This window comes from Apodemus sylvaticus, chromosome 1 (assembly GCF_947179515.1).
Source record: "Apodemus sylvaticus chromosome 1, mApoSyl1.1, whole genome shotgun sequence".
Lineage (NCBI taxonomy): Eukaryota > Metazoa > Chordata > Mammalia > Rodentia > Muridae > Apodemus > Apodemus sylvaticus.
Window position 1 is genome coordinate 18,156,106 of NC_067472.1, and position 19,909 is coordinate 18,176,014.

Sequence of the window (19,909 nt, forward strand, 5' to 3'; positions counted from 1 at the left end):
AGCATAACCCACTGACGGTCCTGTTACGCAGCTTTCCAGCTGCCTGCCTGGTCCGCCTCTGGAGCTACCTTGCAGTGCACGTGGAGCCTCTGGCCCAGGCTCTTGTTCCTGCCTCTAGCCTTTGCTTAGGAACCGCTGGAATTGGGCCATCTCGATGTTCCAGAAGGTCTGAAGAAGCCCGCTAGTGAGGTCAGCAGTCTCAGGGGTGTAGGGTCTGGCCTCCAGCATCCTGGTCTTTTCTCATGGTCACGTGGGTTCAGCAGCTACCGGCCCTTCTCATTATCCTCTTAATACCCCTTTGTCTCCATTTACACCCAGGTTTGTGTTTACTTCCCTATTCTGCCATTCATTCCTAGAAAAATCCAACCCACCTGGCTTCCCAAGCAAAGTGCCTAAACTTTGCTGTAAGCTTACCTCAGCCACGCACCTGCCTCAAGGGGAGAAGCACCCTTGTAGGCAGGTGGGCCACCGGTAGGCCACAGGTGATCCACAGGTGGGCCATGGGTGAGCCCAGGTGAGCCGCAGGTGGGCCACAGGTGATCCACAGGTGGCATGTTGACACCTGTGCATTGCCTAACACGCATTTCAAATGAAACTGCTTTAGAACGCCAGAATCCCACGGGCAAGCAAAGCAGCTAGTCCAGGAAAACACATTTTTATTTTATTTAAAAATTATTTACAATTTATTGAGTCTTCATAAATGCTTTATTTTAAAATCTTTGTTTTTAAAATGTATTTTGACCTGAAGAAAATCTGGGGGAGGTGGGGCTTGGGAGCTAGGGAAAGGAATGGTGACAGGTCCCTTAAAGGTTCTGCAGAGGGCGGAGTTAATGCAACAGTAGTGGCCTGAGCCTGGTGGCCAACGGGCTAATGAGAGGGAACTTTGTTTACCTAGCAGGCTCCCTTGTGAGATCTTGTTCCAAACTCATCACTTACTGGCCTAGGTCTGAGACACCCAGCACTGAGTGCTGGCGCTGTGTTCTGAGCAGGCGGAAGCAGGCAGGGTGAGGTGGCAGAGGACTTAGGGAGAATACATGCATGGCTGAGCCTCGGGGCAGCCAGGCTAAACGGGGCATGTGAAGTCAGTGACAGACGCAGAAGAGGCACCTCTGGCTCCAATCTCCCCTCCCGTGGGCTCTGGCCCTCTTGGCAATACCTACTGTGGTTTTGATAGACAGGGGGCAAAAGTTTTATGGGATGTAGGTTGTGACCCTACTGTGTGGTGTGCCAGGGATTTCTGAGGACCCTGTCTTGGTGGGTGCCAACCTTCCCCCATTGACCAGAATGCTTGACCACTTATAGTTAAACAGTCTTCTCAAGTGTCCCAGCATTCCCTCTGCATTGCAGAAACATTGGGCTCAACATTCCATTATTTAAAACTGTTAAAAAGCCTTCGTGGATCTGGGAACTTTGAGAATATTAAGAAAGCTTCAAGTCTCTGGAAAACACACAAAAAACACTAAGTTCTGACAACTTAAAGGGCTTTTTAGCCCCTTAGAGTCAAACTACGGACTCCCCTGGGGTAACGGCCCCAGGTCAACAACCCCTGAGTTAAAGGTCCTGTGGGCAAATATTTTCCTGTGACTGGATAGGGGGCGGGGAGGCGGCTAGGGAAGGGTTTGGAGATTCAGCAGGCAGTACTGGATCTCTGGGCACTGACTGGGGGTGTGCGAGGATGGTATGGGAAATGAATCAGAAACTCAACTTTTAAATCTTCCCTTGGGCTGGCTGTGTTTCCTACCTACATTAGTCTTAGGAGTAGATAGGCATGGTCATTCTGCCATCTTGTGGTTAGGATTAGAATTGCATCTGCCCCAACATCCGGGACTAAACCCTTGGATCTGGTAGGCTTTTGGAATACTTAGCTGACCAGCAAGGGGTGTAGTAAGAGGTGGGGGTATGTGAAAAAGAAAAGTGAGCGTTCAACATTCCTGTGTCAGGCGCAGTGAAGTCCGTGACAGCACGGAGCATCCTTCCTGGCTGACCTGGGCACTCTTTGGTTTATCATGGCTACACAAACTGTAACAACTTACAGTTTTTCATGTAAGTTGTTTTTTTTTTTCTTTCCTGCTTTTATTTTCACTTAAAACCTGAAGTTCTGTGTCTGGCTCACAACTTGGTCTCTCTGTTCCCTGAACTTTCTCTTCTGAAGCAAGCTTATAGAGAGATTAATCTCTGAAAGCTCAAACTGACATCCCTGGGAGGTACAGGGGCTCAGGGCTTCCTCTCTCCTCATTCCAGCTGAACTGCTCTTCCCCAGGCTGTGGGGAGAATCCACTCACTAACAGTGAAGGATCCTTGTCCATCCGTCCATCCCTGGAGCTGATTTCCACACTGGCTCCTCTAGACTCCGTCCATCTCTCTGCCCGCATCACTCTCTGAGCTAACACTGAGCATGAACTATGGTAGAAAGCATGATTTTGTCCTGGAAGAAAAAAATGGTGAATCCCAGGACCTGGGTCTCCTGTGGCCCAGGGACACCAAAGGACAAAGACTATCCTTGGGAGCCTCAGAATGGCACTGTCAGCTTGGTGTCGTCCCCGGCCAGTTCTAGGCTATGCTACAGACAAGATCACTTCCAGCATCTTCCATCACAGACATCTCCTTCTGTGTCAGACTGGAGGCAACTGATAAAACTTGCCAGACTGACTGAGGGGTGAAAGGTGGAGGGCGGAATGTTCTGTCACCGATGGGAGGCCTTGGGGGGCGGGGAGCGAGTGACAGGAGGGTGGGTCTTCCCCCAAAGCCTCGGAGTCTCACACTCAGCCAATGAGGGAAGACCTCGTCATGTGATCAGGGGCGTTAAGTTGGAGTTTTCCTCAGAGGCTCTCTCTCCATCTGCAGACTTCTTTCTTTTCCGGCCACCTGAAAAACAGGTTGTCAGCGTCCATCTGTGGCGAGGGAGATGTGATGTTCCTGCACTGTCAGCAGCACGAGCACCCATCAGCACAGATGCAGGAGGGGAGACATAGCCCTGCCTTGGGACCCATGCAGTGAAACCATGGTGCTGCTGTCAGCAGTGAACACCTTGAAGCACTTTCCCCAAAGTGAAACGTTTCGGAAAAGCCGCAGTCCCCAGCACCAGCCTATGGTAGAGGGCTCACCGAAATGCCTTCCCTGGAAGGCTCCAGCTCAAGTGACTCCCAGACACCACAGAGTACTGGCCTCCCATGGGCCACAGTTGGTGGCCAGAGCTGGGGGCCATTCCCAGGGGCCCTGGTTAAGAGCATCTCCTGACTGCTCAGATGATGTTGACTGTATAATGCCCTGGGAGACTGGCTGGTTTCCAGCTCTTGGGAGTTTTCAGGAGCATTTTCATCCTGCTTTCTCTGTTGTTGACCTCTGTCTCAGGAGGAGGATATTCTCCTTCCCCTCTTTAAAGAACATTTGCTTCATGTGTGTGCATTTGCACATGAGTGTATGTATGTGTGTGGTTGTGTGAATGAGGTCAGCTCTCTCCTCTCACCACCCGGGTCCTGGGATCAAACTCAGGGGCTCAGCCTTGGCAGCAAGCACCCTCACCCACAGAGGCATCTCCTGCCCTTCGCTTTCCTTTCTTGGAGTCTCCTGGACACAGCCCTCCACCCACTAAAGGACTATATAGTAAATATTATGGGTTTTACATTTGCAATTGTTCAGCCTTGCCACTGTGGCTACATATGACAAATGGGCCTATGACCCAAAGGTCCCTACTTTAAAAACAGGTGAGGGAGGTCAGGATTTGACTTTAAGACATGTCTGCAGACTCCTGTCCTAGGGGTCACCAGTGCGATGGGACAGATTTGAGCAGTATCATAAGTGTGGCACTGGCTCAGGCTCTGCTGTGCATTTCCAGAATTGTGTCTCATAAGAGTCTGTAAGCCTTCCCCCCCTCCCGGCGCCCTCCCTCCCCGGGAGGACCAGCCTCGCTTGAGAGAAGACACTCACTCAAGGTTCTCAGTAGCTTCTTGCCCATGGTTTCCTCAGAGTCGCTGCTGCAGGGGCTGGCCTCTGGGTCCAGGTGGATGTTACAGCATTCAGGGTCAGAAGCTGCAGGGAGAGTAGACTCAGGCCTCCACCCTAAATGTCAGTAGGGAGGTTCTGAGGGATGCCTTTCTGGGAGTGATAGGGTTGAAGGGTGAGGCCTCTCTGTGAGTGACAGGGTAAGGGGCTGGGACCATTCTAGGAGTGACAGTGTCAAACAGAGAGAGAGAGAGTGAGACAGACAGAGAGAGAGAGAGAGAGAGAGAGAGAGAGAGAGAGAGACAGAGAGAGACAGAGACAGAGACAGACTCCTGAAAGGTGTTGTTGATTAGTTGGCTGTACTGGCTGGTTTTGTGTGTCAACTTGACACAGGCTGGAGTTTCCACAGAGAAAGGAGCTTCAGTTGGGGAAGTGCCTCCATAAGATCCAACTATGGGGCATTTTCTCAATTAGTGATCAAGGGGAGATGGCCCCTTGTGGGTGGGGCCATCCCTGGGCTGGTAGTCTTGGGTTCTATAAGAAAGCAGACTGAGCAAGCCAGGGGAAGCAAGCCAGTAAGAAACATCCCTCCATGGTCTCTGCACCTGATCTGCTTGAGTTCCAGTCCTGACTTCCTTTGGTGATATACAGCAATGTGGAAGGTGTAAGCTGAATAAACCCTTTCCTCCCCAACTTGTTTCTTGGTCATGATGTTTGTGCAGGAATAGAAACCCTGACTAAGACATTGGCAAATGACATTTTACTGCCACAAAAGGAACAGACAGACAACAGAAACCTGTAATCCAACAGTCTACTCAAAGTCAGAATAATTACATCTCCTCAAATACCATCTGGCAGGAGACGGAGAAAAACACTAAGTGTCTACCTTGTATCAAAAAGCACAGCTAGGGCCACAGAATGTCCTGTTCTTTTGCCTGTAAAAGCAAGTGCTCAGCCATAACAGGGCACATGCCTGTGTCTTCTTAGAATCTCAGAGCCCAGAAAGGATCCAAGCCTCACACCTATTGAGATCTGACCCTGGGAGGCAGGGTGGTGTGTTGGAAACTGACCTGCCCCAGAATCCCTAATGTGGCTAACATGTCTAACCACGTCTAACATGGTCTTTGGGTGTGGGTGAGCTGTTTCCCAAATCCTGGGACTTATATGCCCAGTTTTCTGGGTTTAACACATGCTGCCTCTCTGATCTTACAACCTTAGGAGTCTTTCCACATCTTTGCTTTGTATACTTGGTGTGGAACAGGCCAGGCCTGAAGTAACTTGGTAGAAAGAGGTTGGTTTATGGAGTGTCAAACGCTTGGGGTCTGCCTCAGTGAAGCAAGTCAGATCTCACTGCTATGGGGACACAGGGGGGGTTTGAGCAACTCCGCTGTCAAAACAGAAGTGCACCATGTCTCAAATGAAGGGATCTGAGATGCAGGGACTCCCCCCACCCCAAGACTGCGGCCTGTGCTGCGGTCTAGAGGAAGGGGAAGAGCCCTACTGGTGGGGGTAAGGGCTGATGTCAATCTTCCTAATGTAGGGTAGTCCTAATATCTATAGAGCAGGATACCGTACTCTGATGTGCCCGATAAAGACACTATGTCACTTGAAACTGCCTTATGATATAACTATATTATTTATACTTATTTACTTACTCAAAGAAACTTACCTACTAAGAAAACTGAACCTTAGGTTGAGTAATTTACTTAACATTGCACAGCTCCTAAAACCCCACTGTGGTGCTACATACATGCCTGTAACCTAGCAATGGAAGGCAGACACAGGAGGCTTGGAAGCTCAGGGTGATTCTCTGTACAAAGTAAGCTTGAGGCCAGCCCGGATTACAAGATACCTCATCTAAAAAAAAAAAAAAATCCTGAATTGGACGACGGTTGGAGTCTGAATCCAGGTGGAAAATGTTCCTACCATTGCCCAGGTTTTCCTGGAAAGGTGAATTAGATGGGCCCAATATATAGATGGTGCTTGGTAGATGCTGACCCCACCCCCGTGTGTGTGTGTGTGCGCGCGCGCGCGCGCGCGCGTGTGTGTGTGTGTGTGTGTGTGTGTGTGTGTGAGAGAGAGAGAGAGAGAGAGAGAGACAGATACACACAGAGAGAGACAGACACACACACACACATACACACACACACACACACACACACAGAGAGAGAGAGAGAGAGAGAGAGAGAGAGAGAGAGAGAGAGAGAGAGAGAGAGAGAGAGAGAGGGAGCTGGAGACCCAGGGCTTCCCCAAGCCTGCTTGCTCTGAACCCCGCACGTGTGTCCCAGAATGGTGATCTCCCTTTCTGCTCTGAACCCAGCCCTGACCTGCTGTTGTAGGAACAGTGACAGGGGACAGCGAGACTTGCTGTGTCTTGTGCTCCTCCAAGTTAGGCATTTCTTCCTGGGGGAAGGCCATCTCCTCCATCCTCAGGTACACGACCTCTCCCGGGCTTCTCAGACCGTCTGAGCGGCTGCCTACGGGGGACAGTGAGTATGTTACCTCTGTGCCTTGGAGGAGACCTCGGGCAGCGGCTGCTGGGCAGAAGGGGAGGAGAAAAGTAGGGCTGTTTTTTATCGAAGCACAGCCCAACCCATCCGCCAGGCTGACTCACAGGGCAGGCTGGTCCTGTTGCTCAGGAGTGTGAGGACTGGGTCATCTTTTGGAGTCTGGGGTGTGCCCCGGGTGGTGGGGGCCTTGGTGGAGTCCCCATCAGTGAAGGCTTCCATATCCGGGGATTGGGGCGAGCTGTCCATGTGGCAGGCCGTGAGGGCGTTCTGGTACTGTTGTCGTGTGATCTGGAAGGAAGTGGACAGAGGCTCAGGAGAGCCTCACAGACACTGCACCGGTACACCGGTACACAGACAAGCTGCACCGGGATGCTTCGGAAGGCCTGGCCTGAGGTAATGGAGCGGGAATCCTACCCAAGCCATGGTAAACCCAGCAGCAGAAAGACAATGAATAGATCATTTACTTGCTGCCTGCGACTGTGGCCAATCTCGCAATTAATTTTGATTTGCTATAGACTTTGTAGTGTCCTTGGAAGAACCTGCATGAACCTGTTCTGGGTTGCTCTAGCAATATAGCTATGCCTTGTACTTTGTATAGAAAAGAGGTTTATTTAGCTCAAGGTCCTGGTGGCTGGAGAGTACAACAGCACGGGGCTGGAGCTTGGTGAGAGCCCCCCGGCTGTACCACAGGTGAGAGATATACAAAGGGAACCAGCTGACTGTGGCTAGGGGCTAAACACATAGGCCAGCCTTGATCCACAACAACCTGAATCCACGAAAACCAATCCAGCCCTAGGAAAAATACCTTAATCACCTCCAAGGTTGGTGCTCCCCCAAACCTACTCACTTTCCACTAGGTTCCACCTCCGGAAGATCCATCTCCTAATATGGTTACATTGGGCACCTTGGTAACCATTGGGGAACACGGTTAAGCCATATCCAGACCAGAGGATGTGGGCCACACAGAACACTCTCACACCTTGGTGTTAGACTCAAAGGCCTTGTTACATCCAGGTTTCTGGGCCCTGAATGCTTCTAACTTACTAGGTCAGGATCTGAGACCGAATTTGCATTTCTAGCAAGTCCCACGTGAGGCTACAGATACGGTGGCACTCTGGGACCCACCGGCTGAGACCTACTTAATCAAGGCACCAGTTCTGCTCCCTGTCAGTTCCCTCCCTGTGAAACACTTCAAAGGGAGCAGCACTTGTAACTGTAAAACCTGTACCAAAGCTTGTAACTGGCTTTGGTAGTCTTCAGGCAAAACCGACGTTTTATACTTCATAACATGGAAATGTGGGCCTCAACTCACCATCTGCCCAAAGCTTCAACGGTCAGTGCTCTTGTTAAGAACACCTCATGCCCCAGCCCCTGCCGTCTTCCCTCACCGAGAAGCCTGAAGTCGGGTTTCCAAAAGGACGGGAAAATTTCCTCCATGAGACTCGATAAGCCCAAGAAAGCGGCTGTGTGTGTGTGTGTGAGATGGGCTTGTGGTGTCTCTGTGTGTCTGTGTATGTCATGTGTGTGCACCTGCCGAGGGTGCTGCATCTCCTGCAGCTGCAGGTACAGGTGGTTGTGAGCTGTCCCACAGGGTGCTGGGAACCAGGTCCTCTGGAAGAACAGTAGGCACTCTCAACTACTGAGCCATCGCTCCAGCCCCCAGATGTGTTCTTTAAAATATTACTTTATATTTGTCTTCTACTTTAATCAAATAAGGCAAAAGGATCCTTTACCCAGCGAGTATAGCAGTAAACTTTCTGTCTGTTCAGCACCCATGGTTCAAGTCTTGGTTTTGACACTTCCGAGCTGGGTAACACTAGCCAGATCACTCATCCCTCTGAGTTTGTAAAACATGCCTAGAGAAACATATTACACTCCCACACACACATCTCTCAATTGGATTTTGTAACAGGCGCACATTTCAAAGACAGGTGTCAAACTCATCATCTTTTTCCTTCTAAATGGCCATGGGGTGGGGGAGGGGGAGAAGGAGGGGAGGAGAGGGAGGGGGAGTGGCCCTCAGTCAGTGTGAATGGTGGTGCTGGGAAGACAAATCCAGAAGCTTGGTAGAGTTAAAGCCTTCAGTAAGGAAGCAGCTCACGAGGCCAGCAGGAAGGGGCTAGTGCCAGGCCAAGGACGATGTCCTGACTTTGGTGAGAACAGTGCTGTGGAAGCGTAAACCAAGCAGACCCTTGCCTCTCCAAGTTGCTTTGGTCATGGTGCTTTTATCTCAGCAAGAAACCAGAACTAAGATGCACCTGATAAAGAGATGATTCAGAGAGCTACAGCCAGGGCTGGGCATTAGGAGGAGCAGTATGTGTGTGTGTGCGTGCATGTGTGTGTGTGCGTGCGTGTGTGTGTGTATGTGTGTGTGTTCGCATGCACATGTGTGCACGAGCCCATGTGCTGAGGGGAATGGTTGTCCTGGACCCTGGATACAGGGTAGAGTCTGGGGGCAGCGTCCGCCTGTCAGGGGGTGGCTGTAGGGAAGGGCAGGCACCACAGATCCATTATCTCTCGTCTCATGGCCTTGCTTTCACACTGCTTTAAGAAAATGATAGATATCTTTTTTTAAACTTTTAAGTACTGCTGTGCTGATGCATCACTGTAAGAAAACAACTGTTGACATACGGGCTAGAAAGCTAGATGGCTTAGCAGCAAGGAGCCCTTGCTGTCCTTGCAGAGGACTTGGGTTCAATTCCAAGGCATGCACATGGCACACTGACATGTATGTAATCAAAACACTCCTACACATAAAATAAAATAACTAAACCTACAAAAACCTAAAAAAGATAAGCTGTGGACAGACACTCTGCTCTGAAAAGCTGACTCAGGGTCAGGTCCTTTTTGTTATTTCTCTCCCGTTGGGCAAGATTTGGTTCTGATGCCAGGGAGTAAATCGAGGGCTGGTACATGCCAGAGAGATGGGGTGCTGCTTAGTTACACTCCAAACCCCAGCAATGGTTCAGCTTAGCACGTTACTACTAAATAGAAATATTGTCTAGTAGGTAAAGAAAATAGAAACAGCCCAACCAGAGCTATATTGTGACACCCTTTGTCTAAATATAAACAAACAAAAAAGAGAAACAGGTAAAATAGTGTTCTCAGCATGGCCTTGATGGCTAACAGTTCTCATGGCTACTAACCCAGAACTTGGGCAGCCAGACTGTTTTCAAGGTCCCTTTGCTGAGCTCCATCTGCTGGCCACAACATTTAACCCACCTCTGGTTCCTTCCCAATTTTTAAAGGTCCAGATATTATCCAGATAATACAGTGCTTTAAAAAAATGCCACATAATTTGGTGGCCTGAAAAAAAGCCACATAGTTTAGTGGCCTACACTGGTCATTATCATTTAACTTGTTTTTCTCCTCTTAGTGACTTCCAAGGCAGTTTTATATGAAACATTTACATATTTATATCTTGAAATTTTGTCTTAGTTTAATTTTTTTCTTTAATATATCTTGAGTGCTTTGCCTGCATGTGTGTTTGTGTGGTGCGTGTGTGTTATGTGCCTGTGCGGCCAGAAGGGGGAGCCAGATCCCTTCGAACTGGGGTTACAGATGGTTGTGAGCCACCATGTGGATGCTGGGAATCAAAACCAGGTCCTCTGGAAGAGCAGCCAGTGCTCTTAACCACCTCCCCAGGCCCCATTTTCGTATCTTATATTCAAATATATTTAACATACTGCACGGTGCCGAAAGAGCATTGTTAATGCTCAAGAAATGCCCACTGATGGAGCTCAGCATGTTAAAAAAGACAACCTTTCGTTCTTTTTTCTTTTCTCTCTTCTCTGCTGCAATGCAACGTGCTTTGCAATAGTTTGAATTTAGATTGTCTTTCATACTTTGATCAGTTAATAATCGAAGCATTTCCTAAATTATTATCTTGAGATTAATAAAAGGTAATATTTCTCCTTCTGGCATGTTGACTTAGCAGCCAATGCATCCAGAACTTAACCTTTAGGCTGGTGGATATCTTTTTATAAACTTGTGACTTGGGGACAGCTTACTCGCCTTCCGAACAGGACCCTGCAATTTAGGAATTCTACCACTAGATGGTGATGAGAATCAGGGCAAAGTTACATAACACCGTAAGGTAGTTGACAAATGTTCTTAACAGTGATACCTACAGGACAGAGACTAAATAAAAAATAAATAAATTCACAAGCATTCTTTCGGGGCTTCACAATGTATAAACATCTACAAATCATGGCTTTGTTTAAAACCTTACCCATAAAACCCATGAGATGTGCCTTTGTAACTTTAAACTTGTCTTGAAATCATATTACTCCCGAACATCATAATTTGGGAACTTTAGTTTATTGGACAAGGAAGGTCACGTAGGACCTTTTCTACAGTCAGCAGCAGGGATCTGGGCCTGGGAAAGCACTTCTGCATGCAGTGTTTGCTCTATGTCCCCAGGGACTATAAGGTAGAGGACTTGACTGGGTGTCTGAGACCCCAGATTCAATCCTTAGCACTATAGAGAGGGAGGGAGGGAAGGAGGGAGGAAGGGAAGGAGAAAGGAGAGAGATAGGGAGAGAGAGAAGAAAAGAGAAGGAAAGAGAGAGAAGGAGAGGGAGAGAGAGGGAGAGAGAGAAGGAGGGGGGGACAAAGATGAAGAGAGAGAGGGAGAGAAAGAGAGCATGAGAGAGAGAGTGTGTGTGAGAGAGGAGAGGGAGAGAGAGAGGAGAGGGAGAAAGAGAGGAGAGGGAGACAGAGGAGAGAGAGGGAGAGAGAGAGAAGGAGAGGGAGAAAGAGGGGGAGAGAGAGAGCAAGGGAGAGAGAGAGAGAGAGAGAGACTGGGAGAGGAATGCAGGAGTAGCCTCAGCAAGGCCCCAAGCATCCCCTGAATTGGGAGGAGGTGATTTTTAGCTTATGATTTAAGAAAAATCGTACATTACACAGCAAGGGAGGAAACTAAACCCTAACACATTTGTCTTGAATTGAAAGTGCCCCTCAGCACGACTCATAGTTTTCTGAAGCCACAGGTTTGAAGAGAGTTTGACTAATGCTTCAATTAGCCATCCTTCTCAATTTTAAAATGTTTAGGTTAAAACACAAACAAACAAACAAAAACAAACAAACAAACAAACAAACAAACAAGGACTGTTTGGTGTGTTTCCCAGCAGCTTGGACCAGAACACAATCCTCTGGTGTGACAAAAAGACTGTCTACTTCTCAGTTCTCCAGAGGTTTGCCTGGCTTCGGGTTCCAGCCACTGCTCTCTCAGGATGGGAAAGAGTTTTCAGTGTCAGTTGTGGGAAGTTACCTTTTCTTTGTTCCAGGGGACGGGGACTTAGGGAGCCATTACAAATGCCCTCTCTCTCAGAGGCCCTCATTTTAGTCCCCTGAGGAGCTGCCAAACCCGGGTCTGATTGTCCTATTAGCTGTACATTCTATGGTAATTTGTGACAGCAGGCTGAATTGACTTAGCTGAACAGGAAGACCCAAGGGGAAAAAAAGGGACCCCCCCCCTCCCCGCATCTAAACACTTTAAAGTTGAGGTGGGTGGTTAAGTAAAGCACTAGTCAAACTCTCCTTAAACCTGTGGTTTCAGAAAACTTTTAGTCCCACTTAACTTTTTTCCCCCATTGCTGGGAAAATGTATTAAAAATAGAATCCAAATTCCATATGCTGCCCCAGAGGGCGCAGGGGCTCTGTTGCTAATGCTCCAATAGCATCACACCAGCATCTGCCTGTGCCTGTCACAGGCCAGGGCTCAGATCCCTGATCCCCCCCCCTCCACACACACACACTGCTGTAGCCTCTATTCTGATCTCTCTTCTCTCTCTCTCTCTCTCTCTCTCTCTCTCTCTCTCTCTCTCTCTCTCTCTCTCTCCACCCCTCTCTCCCTATTCTGTTCCCCAGCAAGTGTCCCTCCTTCAGCCTGCTCTGATGGCCACTTCCAAGGTAGCCAAGTCTCCTCTGCCCAGTCTGTTGATGGCTAGGCTCAGCCCTCAGCAGTTGAAGGTACCTGGGTTACTGTGTGCTCACCTGTCTCCCTCACTACCCCCACAGCCGTGTAGAAAAGCAGCTGTCACAGTGTCTCATCAATACCAGCACAAAGCAGACATCGGTGACACAGCTGACAATCTGTGCCCTGGATTTACGAGCAGAGCTAGCATGGTAGTTCTTTTATCCTGCCCTCCTGATCCCTCACCTTGGAGGAAGGTCTGCATCAGCACTCTATCCTGTAGCCCACACCCTGCCTCATTTGGCAAGTTCTACCCTTCTGCTGGTAATGGCCAATGATTCCCCCTCCCCCACCTCTTTTCATGGCTACTTTTATTGGCTGGCCATCACTAAAAGTATCTGTAGAGACCTGACATATAAAGCCAGCCAGCTCACCCAGTGTTCTGGGTGGAAGGAAATTACTCTCTCCCGCTGTACGATTTCAGCAGCTGGTACAGTCGTCAAGTGTATTCACTGGATGTTTTGTTGGACTGGACTAAGTGAGACTCTAGCTAAGGTCTCAAGTCCAAGTTTATCATGATTTTCTGAATGGCAAAAAATAAAATAAAATAAAATAAAATAAAATAAAATAAAATAAAATAAAATAAAATAAAAACCAGTAGAGTAAGGGAGGGAATGTAAAGACTCCTGTGTACTGCACTGCTAAGGAAAGAAGAGAGAGAGCCTTTCTTAAGTGCAGGCCACTGGGTGTGGCACATCTGTCCGTGATGCACTTTCAGAGTGGTGATCTACTTACTATTATGGTTTAGAAATTCCATCATATAAGTCAATACACTATCATAGAAGATCACCACAGTTTTCTATATGCTTGGTTTATTTATCCCTTGCCAACTGATCTTAAAAGAAATGAATAAAATCACTCTGGTGCTCATGCCAGGGGTTCAAAAGAGGCAGTTCTGTTAGAAACACATCCCAGACAAGCCTTCTCCCTTGTGCCTTAGCGGCTCCATAGGAAATAAAGGAGTCAGAGATCTCGACTGTGACAAATGATTAACAATAACTTTGATACACAGTAACGATCAAGTTTACTAAGGGTAGAGCTTTGTTCAGCCAGGGAAGAATTGTTACCCAGCATGCTGTGCAGCAGGGAAATGGCACATGTATTATGCCTAGGTCTGTCCCCCTCCCCGCAGCCCGCTGCCCTCCTGGAGGAGTTACCTTCACAAACTGCACATCGCTGAGAATGCGCACCGAGTAGTCGGGTGTGTAGAGGTTGTTGCCGCTGCTGCACAGCTGCGTGTTGCTTCCGCCGAAGTCACTGCGCTCCCGGTTCGGAGACTCGGAGCGATTCAACCCGCTGCAGCGAGAAGGGGACCGGTTTACTGCAGATGGTGAGGAGGGGGGGGAGGGGAACAGAGAGAGGAGACAAGGAATGGCGGGTGGGAAAAAGAGAGGAAGGATGAAGAGAGAGAGAAAGGCGCTGTTTACTGAGGTCCCATGGCACTACCAGGCAGCTAGCTATGGCCTTGTAGGGACAGGGGCCCACACCCCACTAGAGTCCAAGCAGGGGTGGCTTGTCAGTGTTGTCTCCTGTGAAGCTTGGGGAAGAAGCCAGAGTGCTCCATTTCCCTAGATGGGGGGCAGAAGTCGGAGACTGTCTTGGCTCTTGTCTTTAAGCTAGGTGTAGGGGGACCCCCAAATACACAGGATAGTGCTTCTCTGCCGGCACAAGGTACTGTACCTGGTGCTATGCCTTAGGTCTATCTTCAGGATCACCTGTCATTTCACCGTAGCCATATTTTAGTGGGGCTAACATGGCCTGCCTCAGCAGTGGTAGGCGGTAAGTCCATGAGCCATAAGGGTAAATAGTTACAAGCTATATACCATGTTAACGTGCAGTTGAAATGTTCTCTCCTTGCCTTTTACACCTGTTTATGCCAACCGGTAAAGCAAGGCTCAACTCCTTGAGTTTTACAGCAGAAAAAGGATTGTGTGGGGGTGCTCTGGTCTTAGGGTTCTTGGACTCAGTCACTTTCAGGAATGTTTGGTTGTGGAACTATAGAATTCTGCATGTCTGGGATATGTAGCAGGAAGAACATGGGCTCAGGGCTTGGCTATCATGAATGTCTTGCCTTATCAGAGGGGGAGCACTGAGGCGAATGGCCCTTGAAAATGTGGGTCTTAGAGAGGCTCATTCTGGCATAAATAGAACCTGGAATAATTCACAGACTTTCAGCCAAAGACTTGAACATCGCCATAGTTTCTTTAAATTTAGTAAAGACTATGCCATTTGGTTTAAAAATGGACAGTGATTGGTCTTCCCTAGGACCAATGCGGGGAGGAAAGCTGAGGTGATCTGTAGGTGATCAACACTGGGACCAGCCCAACCGGAGAATGCAGAACCCTTCGCATTGCATCGCATCCCGTTTCCCAACTGATGCCGCCTGCACGTCTTCCCAAGACGCTAAGGAGGCTGCTGGCTTCTCAGAACTCAGATCTACCTCAGCTGGAGTGAAGACTCAAGAGTCTTCAAAGTCCATTCAGGGTAGAACCTTAGGGGTTTAATCCCGCCCCATGAGGTGATGATGCTCATGTCAATCAAGATGTCTGGTCAGCACCTGCTGGAGTGGGTGTCAGAGTCTGATGACTGGTCTGTTTGCCAAGCCATTACAGCTCAGCAAACCACACGGCGGAAGTATTTAACCACACGGCTGAGTCACGCTCTCTCTAGGACCACAGGCTCACCAACCTCGTGACTGTAGACCCGAGGATGCCACCTTCACTTTAGTCATCCCTGAAGATGCCGCTGACTTGCTTGAAGCCCCCAGAACCTGGGATCAGCCCTGATTCCCCTTCTCCCTCAGGACCGCATCAACACCTGCCATTGAAATACTGACTTTCTTCTCTAACCCAAAGGTTTCTCTTTCTATTCAAGGACAGTTACCATCAGTTCTGTCTGGGTCACAATCTGTTCTCCTTGCTAATCTCAAACAGCAGCTTCTTATCTGGGGTTGGGGGAGTGATATGTGTGTGTGTGAGATCCCACGACTCCAAGCTGATGCCAGACACTCCATTAGTAAAAACCCAGTTTATACACTGGGTTTCCCCATTCTCACATACACATGATAGTTCTCAATTTAGATACAGTAAGAGACCATTTATCACTAAGTATTAGCTAACGAAATAGAATTATAATATACACTAGATAAAGTCATTTATACATTGTGGAAGTGTGGATGGACAGAGACCACTGAGATCTGTTTTCATAATTCATTTCTGATTCTATCTGAGCAAATCCAGACTCCTTGCTGATCCCCACTTTCATGACTGATTTAGTTTGGGGCTCCCCTCTTTTCTCTTGGCCTCTGGCTTCCTTGGGTACCCTCAATCATGGAAGTGCCCATCTCTGAGAAGATGCCAGTCTCTTGGTTCCCAGGCCTGCCTGCCAAGGCAACCTCCTTCTTAATCCCTAGCTGTCTCTGGAGATGCTTACTTCTCTGAAGACCTTGTCTGGGTATCATGAGAAGCTTCCTGACATTCACTGTTACTGCCTCTTTCCATTCCTTCAAAAAGCACTGTTTACAAAAATTAATTACATATTCGTTAGATCTGTCTAACCCTAAATTCAGTGAGGGTAGAGACCTTGCGTTTCCTGGCCACCATCAGGATACATCCACCGAGCCGGACCTGGGGCAGGCACTCAGGACAAATACAAAGTGGACAGATAAGTAGCTATCATCAGGCCTTGAAGGGATTTTAACTTAGAATCTAAATCCTGTTTAAGGGGAGGTATTTAGTGCTCCCTTTCCTCTGTGGACTATAGTCACCGGGGGAAGCCCATTTCTCTAAGAAGCTAGGGCTGACAGATAGCAGGATGACAGAAGTATTGCTATATAGTTAAATCCAAGAAGCCTCAGGCCTTGACCTAGCAGCTTAGGGGGAGGCCAGGGAGCATCAAGACTCTGCCTTCTCCTTAATAACAGTGTGTGAGACCAGAGGCCCTGGAGGCCGGCCTCTGGTGGCTCATTCCCAGCAGCTGGAGGACGAGATCGTCCAGAGTGACTAAGGGCTGACACGACAGTGACCGAGAACACAGGGACACACGCACCAGTGGCTGTGGGCTGTAAGACCTCGGTCCCTTGGAAACAAACTGATGGGTTCTGCCTTGGCCAAATCTACTTGTAGCTCTTCATGGTAGCTGCTGGCTAAGAAAGCCAGAACCCAGTCCTCTGGGGTAGCTGTGCCAGTAGTAGGTAGTTGTGCAGGAGGGCAGCTTCTTTGGCAGGTGATCAGGGTCTGCAAAACTGACTCGGCACCAACCGAGTCAGGCATAGCTCAGGGGAGAAGGCGGGAATTCTGCCTGCAACTTCACGGTTGCATCTTCGCCGTTCCTGACCAAACGGGCTTTGTAGCCCACAGCCTCTGCCCCACATCCTGATCTTAGGTCACATTTCTATACACTGTTTAGAAAGGATGACAGGGACATAGGACCTATCTTACCTACTGAGCTTTCTCCATCTGCAGACGCAGCTGCCTGAATCACTTCCATTCCTTATAGGGAAGAGAGGCAGCAATAGAGGCAAATATGTCCTAGTTCTCTGGTAAGCTCTCATGAGGAGCATCTAGAATAAGGAGATCACCCTGCTTTTATTCAGGGACTCAAATGTGTATGTGTATATGTATATGTCAAGTACATATACATATACACATACATATACACATATACATATCTGTGTGTATGTGTACATGTGTATATGTATATGTAATATATATATAAATATCTAGATATCTATATATAGATATATCACTGTTGTGTTGGAAGGAGAAACATGTTTTAGTATTTTTTTAAAAGTAAATACACCACTGGATGTTTATTTATAAAATCCCAAAGATTCTCAACACCAAAAGATACAACTGTCTTGTAAAAGAAATTAAGAGGAAAAAAAAAGAAGAACCCTTATTTCGTGACAAAGAAAGTCCCAACTCCTCTGAGTGTACAAGATGGCTGTTTCAGTGCCCAGAGCCTGACATTCCCCAATAGGTAGGACGCTGATGACTCTGCAGTTTGGTAATTGTGCACATACTCTGAGGCTCCAGAGCAAGGGAGATGGAAATGGAAATGCTTTTAATAAAAAAGAGAAGAAATCAGTAACAGACGAGTGTCCCAGCAGCATGGCAAACTAGTTCAAGTTGTCTTAATTCCCCTTGACATTTCCTAAGAGCACAGAGGCACGGCTTGGGGGATGAAGCAAAGTGGGAAGAAAACCCGAAGTGTGGTGCAAGGGGGTTTGAATGCATCAGATCAGACAACAGAACACATCTCTGCTGACCACAGAGACACCAGTAGGAGCCGGGCCAAGTGGCCAACACGCCTCTGGCCTGCTTTTGGCCTTATACCGTGTAGCTGGCTCCAGGGTGACTGGGCAGAAGGGAACACTGCTTTCTACTTAGGACCACTAACTGGTCTGGAGGACTGGTAGACCTCCATCTACTGCACTCCTGCCTGGTGTGGTCATCCTGCAAGAGCCGTCTGTCCGGGCTAGCAGCTTAGCTTGGCTGAGGTTGGGTGGAGAAGACATAGCAGTAAAATTTGGGGAGGTAGAGGAAGGAATGGAGGAATATTTTATATAGAAATTGATGCTGGATAGAATCTCCTTTAATCTGTACTAATACACAGGCACCTTGAAGACTGCCACACAGCTCTGGGACTCTTGCCTCTCTTGTGTCTACCTTTATCTAGGGTATCCTCACAGGGAACAAAACCCCAAATCCACAAGCATAATTCTTGACTCCTCATTAGAGCATGAAGATTTGGGGGCTCTGTGCCCGCCTGTTTACATCTTTTGGGTCATGAGAGAGGGATGAGGGGGAACAGCTTTCCTTTGGTCATAGTTGCGACCACAACCATGCTACGCAGGCCATCTGTGTTCCCTAAATTAGATAGGGGTGGGGTTTAATTACACAGGCTTATAAGAGTACAAGCTAAGATTATTAAAATTCATCATTCTTGGTAGTATTTTTTTTTTAACATCAGACAACCAAATGCCAAGAGCCAGCCCTCCCAGATGAACTTGCTCACGTTTCAAGGAGTGTGTTAATGGTTCCCAAATGTTTACTGCACAAGAGCCAACCCCAAGGAATATTTCCACTTGCCACATTGTACCAAGCTGGAAGATTATTTTTAGGAACTCCGTGTATACTCCGGGAGAAAACGACATCATCTTTGATCTCAAAGCACATTATGGAAAGACAATAGCCGTGGTTGTGGTGTCTCTTTCTCTGTATTTTTGTGGATTCAGGAGGATTGCCATGGGAAAGTCAATATTGTCTCCATCAGGAGAAGAACGAAGGAATGCATTTGGTGAGAGGGAATGATAACTGCAGTGGACCAAGGAGAAGTCTCATTTTTAAACAAAAGCACCTGCTAAGTTAGCTAATTGCACTGTTCTCTGGAGGTGATCCACGGACCACTAAGCTCTCCTTACTTCAGACTCAAAGAACTGCCTCATGGATAATGATTTACAGTCACATGCTCAGTATTTTTGAAATATTTGGTACAAGAACTCTTGGACTCAGTCCAACGTGAGCACCATATTCATTAGCATGGCTAATGTAAACATTGCCCTCTAGGGGGCGCAAAATAGCTACACGTAGAGATGCAGTAACTGTCCCAGGCAAGAGAAAGCAGGGTCTAGGGACCTGGATTCCTCTACCTACTTATGACACATACAAGACTGACCAGCTGGCTTAATGTCTGTCTGTGAGTCTGTCTCCCTGTAACAATCCCTGCCTGTCTCCCAGAACAGCTCTGAAACTAGGATAAAGTGATGATTTAAGACATTTCTTCTTAACTTTCAAATTTTACTTGTATGTGTACAAGTGTTTTGTCTGCAAGTATATATACACCGTGTAGAATGCCTAGAATCCAGTGAGGCCAGAAGAGGGCGCTAGATCCCCACTATCCAGAGTCACAGAGGATTCTGAGCTGCCATGTGATTGCTGAGAACTCAACCTGGGTCCCCTGCAAGAGCAGTCAGTGCTCTTAAGTTTTGATCTCTCTTTCCATAACTTGGATTTGTTTTTAAAACGCTTTCATTTCTAGGAGTTATCTTTTTCCCTGTGCGAGACTAGTTAAGGCTTAATATGTATATAAGCTTATATTTCTGGAGCAGAAATAAAGACTGGGGCTAGAAGGAACCCATAATTTCTTGCCACAAAACTCCCAGGCATCTTTGCTAACATGGGACAGAAACAAGAGTCAGTGTAAGAGGTAATGCTGTGGTGTAGGGTCCCGAGAATGCCAGCCAGCTATCATGGGGGCTAGCGTTTGTCCAAAGAATGGTAGGAAGAGGAGAAAGAGAAGGTATTGGCTACTTCTAGCTTTCTCTTGCTGTACCTATGACTAGTCCACTCTGCAGAGCTGAACCAAGACTGGGAAAAGGATGGACTTGTTCTCAACTTTTTTTTTTTTAAAAAGCAGTTTCTTGTTGGATTAAACATCCACAGTCATGGAGAATGGGGCAAAGATCGAAAGAACTCCC

General features: G+C 47.9%; 1 protein-coding gene across 1 annotated transcript in view; it reads right to left on the bottom strand.

The window, feature by feature from the left end:
• Positions 1-696: 696 nt before the first annotated feature.
• The window catches only part of Cnnm1 (cyclin and CBS domain divalent metal cation transport mediator 1), a 56,724-nt gene continuing 37,511 nt past the window's right edge, over positions 697-19,909 (bottom strand). The window contains exons 7-11 of the mRNA XM_052185542.1: positions 13,587-13,750; positions 6,557-6,740; positions 6,270-6,419; positions 3,928-4,029; positions 697-2,865 (exon numbers count right to left, since the gene is read on the bottom strand). Coding sequence (XP_052041502.1) covers positions 2,786-2,865; positions 3,928-4,029; positions 6,270-6,419; positions 6,557-6,740; positions 13,587-13,750 — 680 coding nt within the window. The 3' untranslated portion in view covers positions 697-2,785. The remainder of the gene's footprint in view (positions 2,866-3,927; positions 4,030-6,269; positions 6,420-6,556; positions 6,741-13,586; positions 13,751-19,909) is intronic.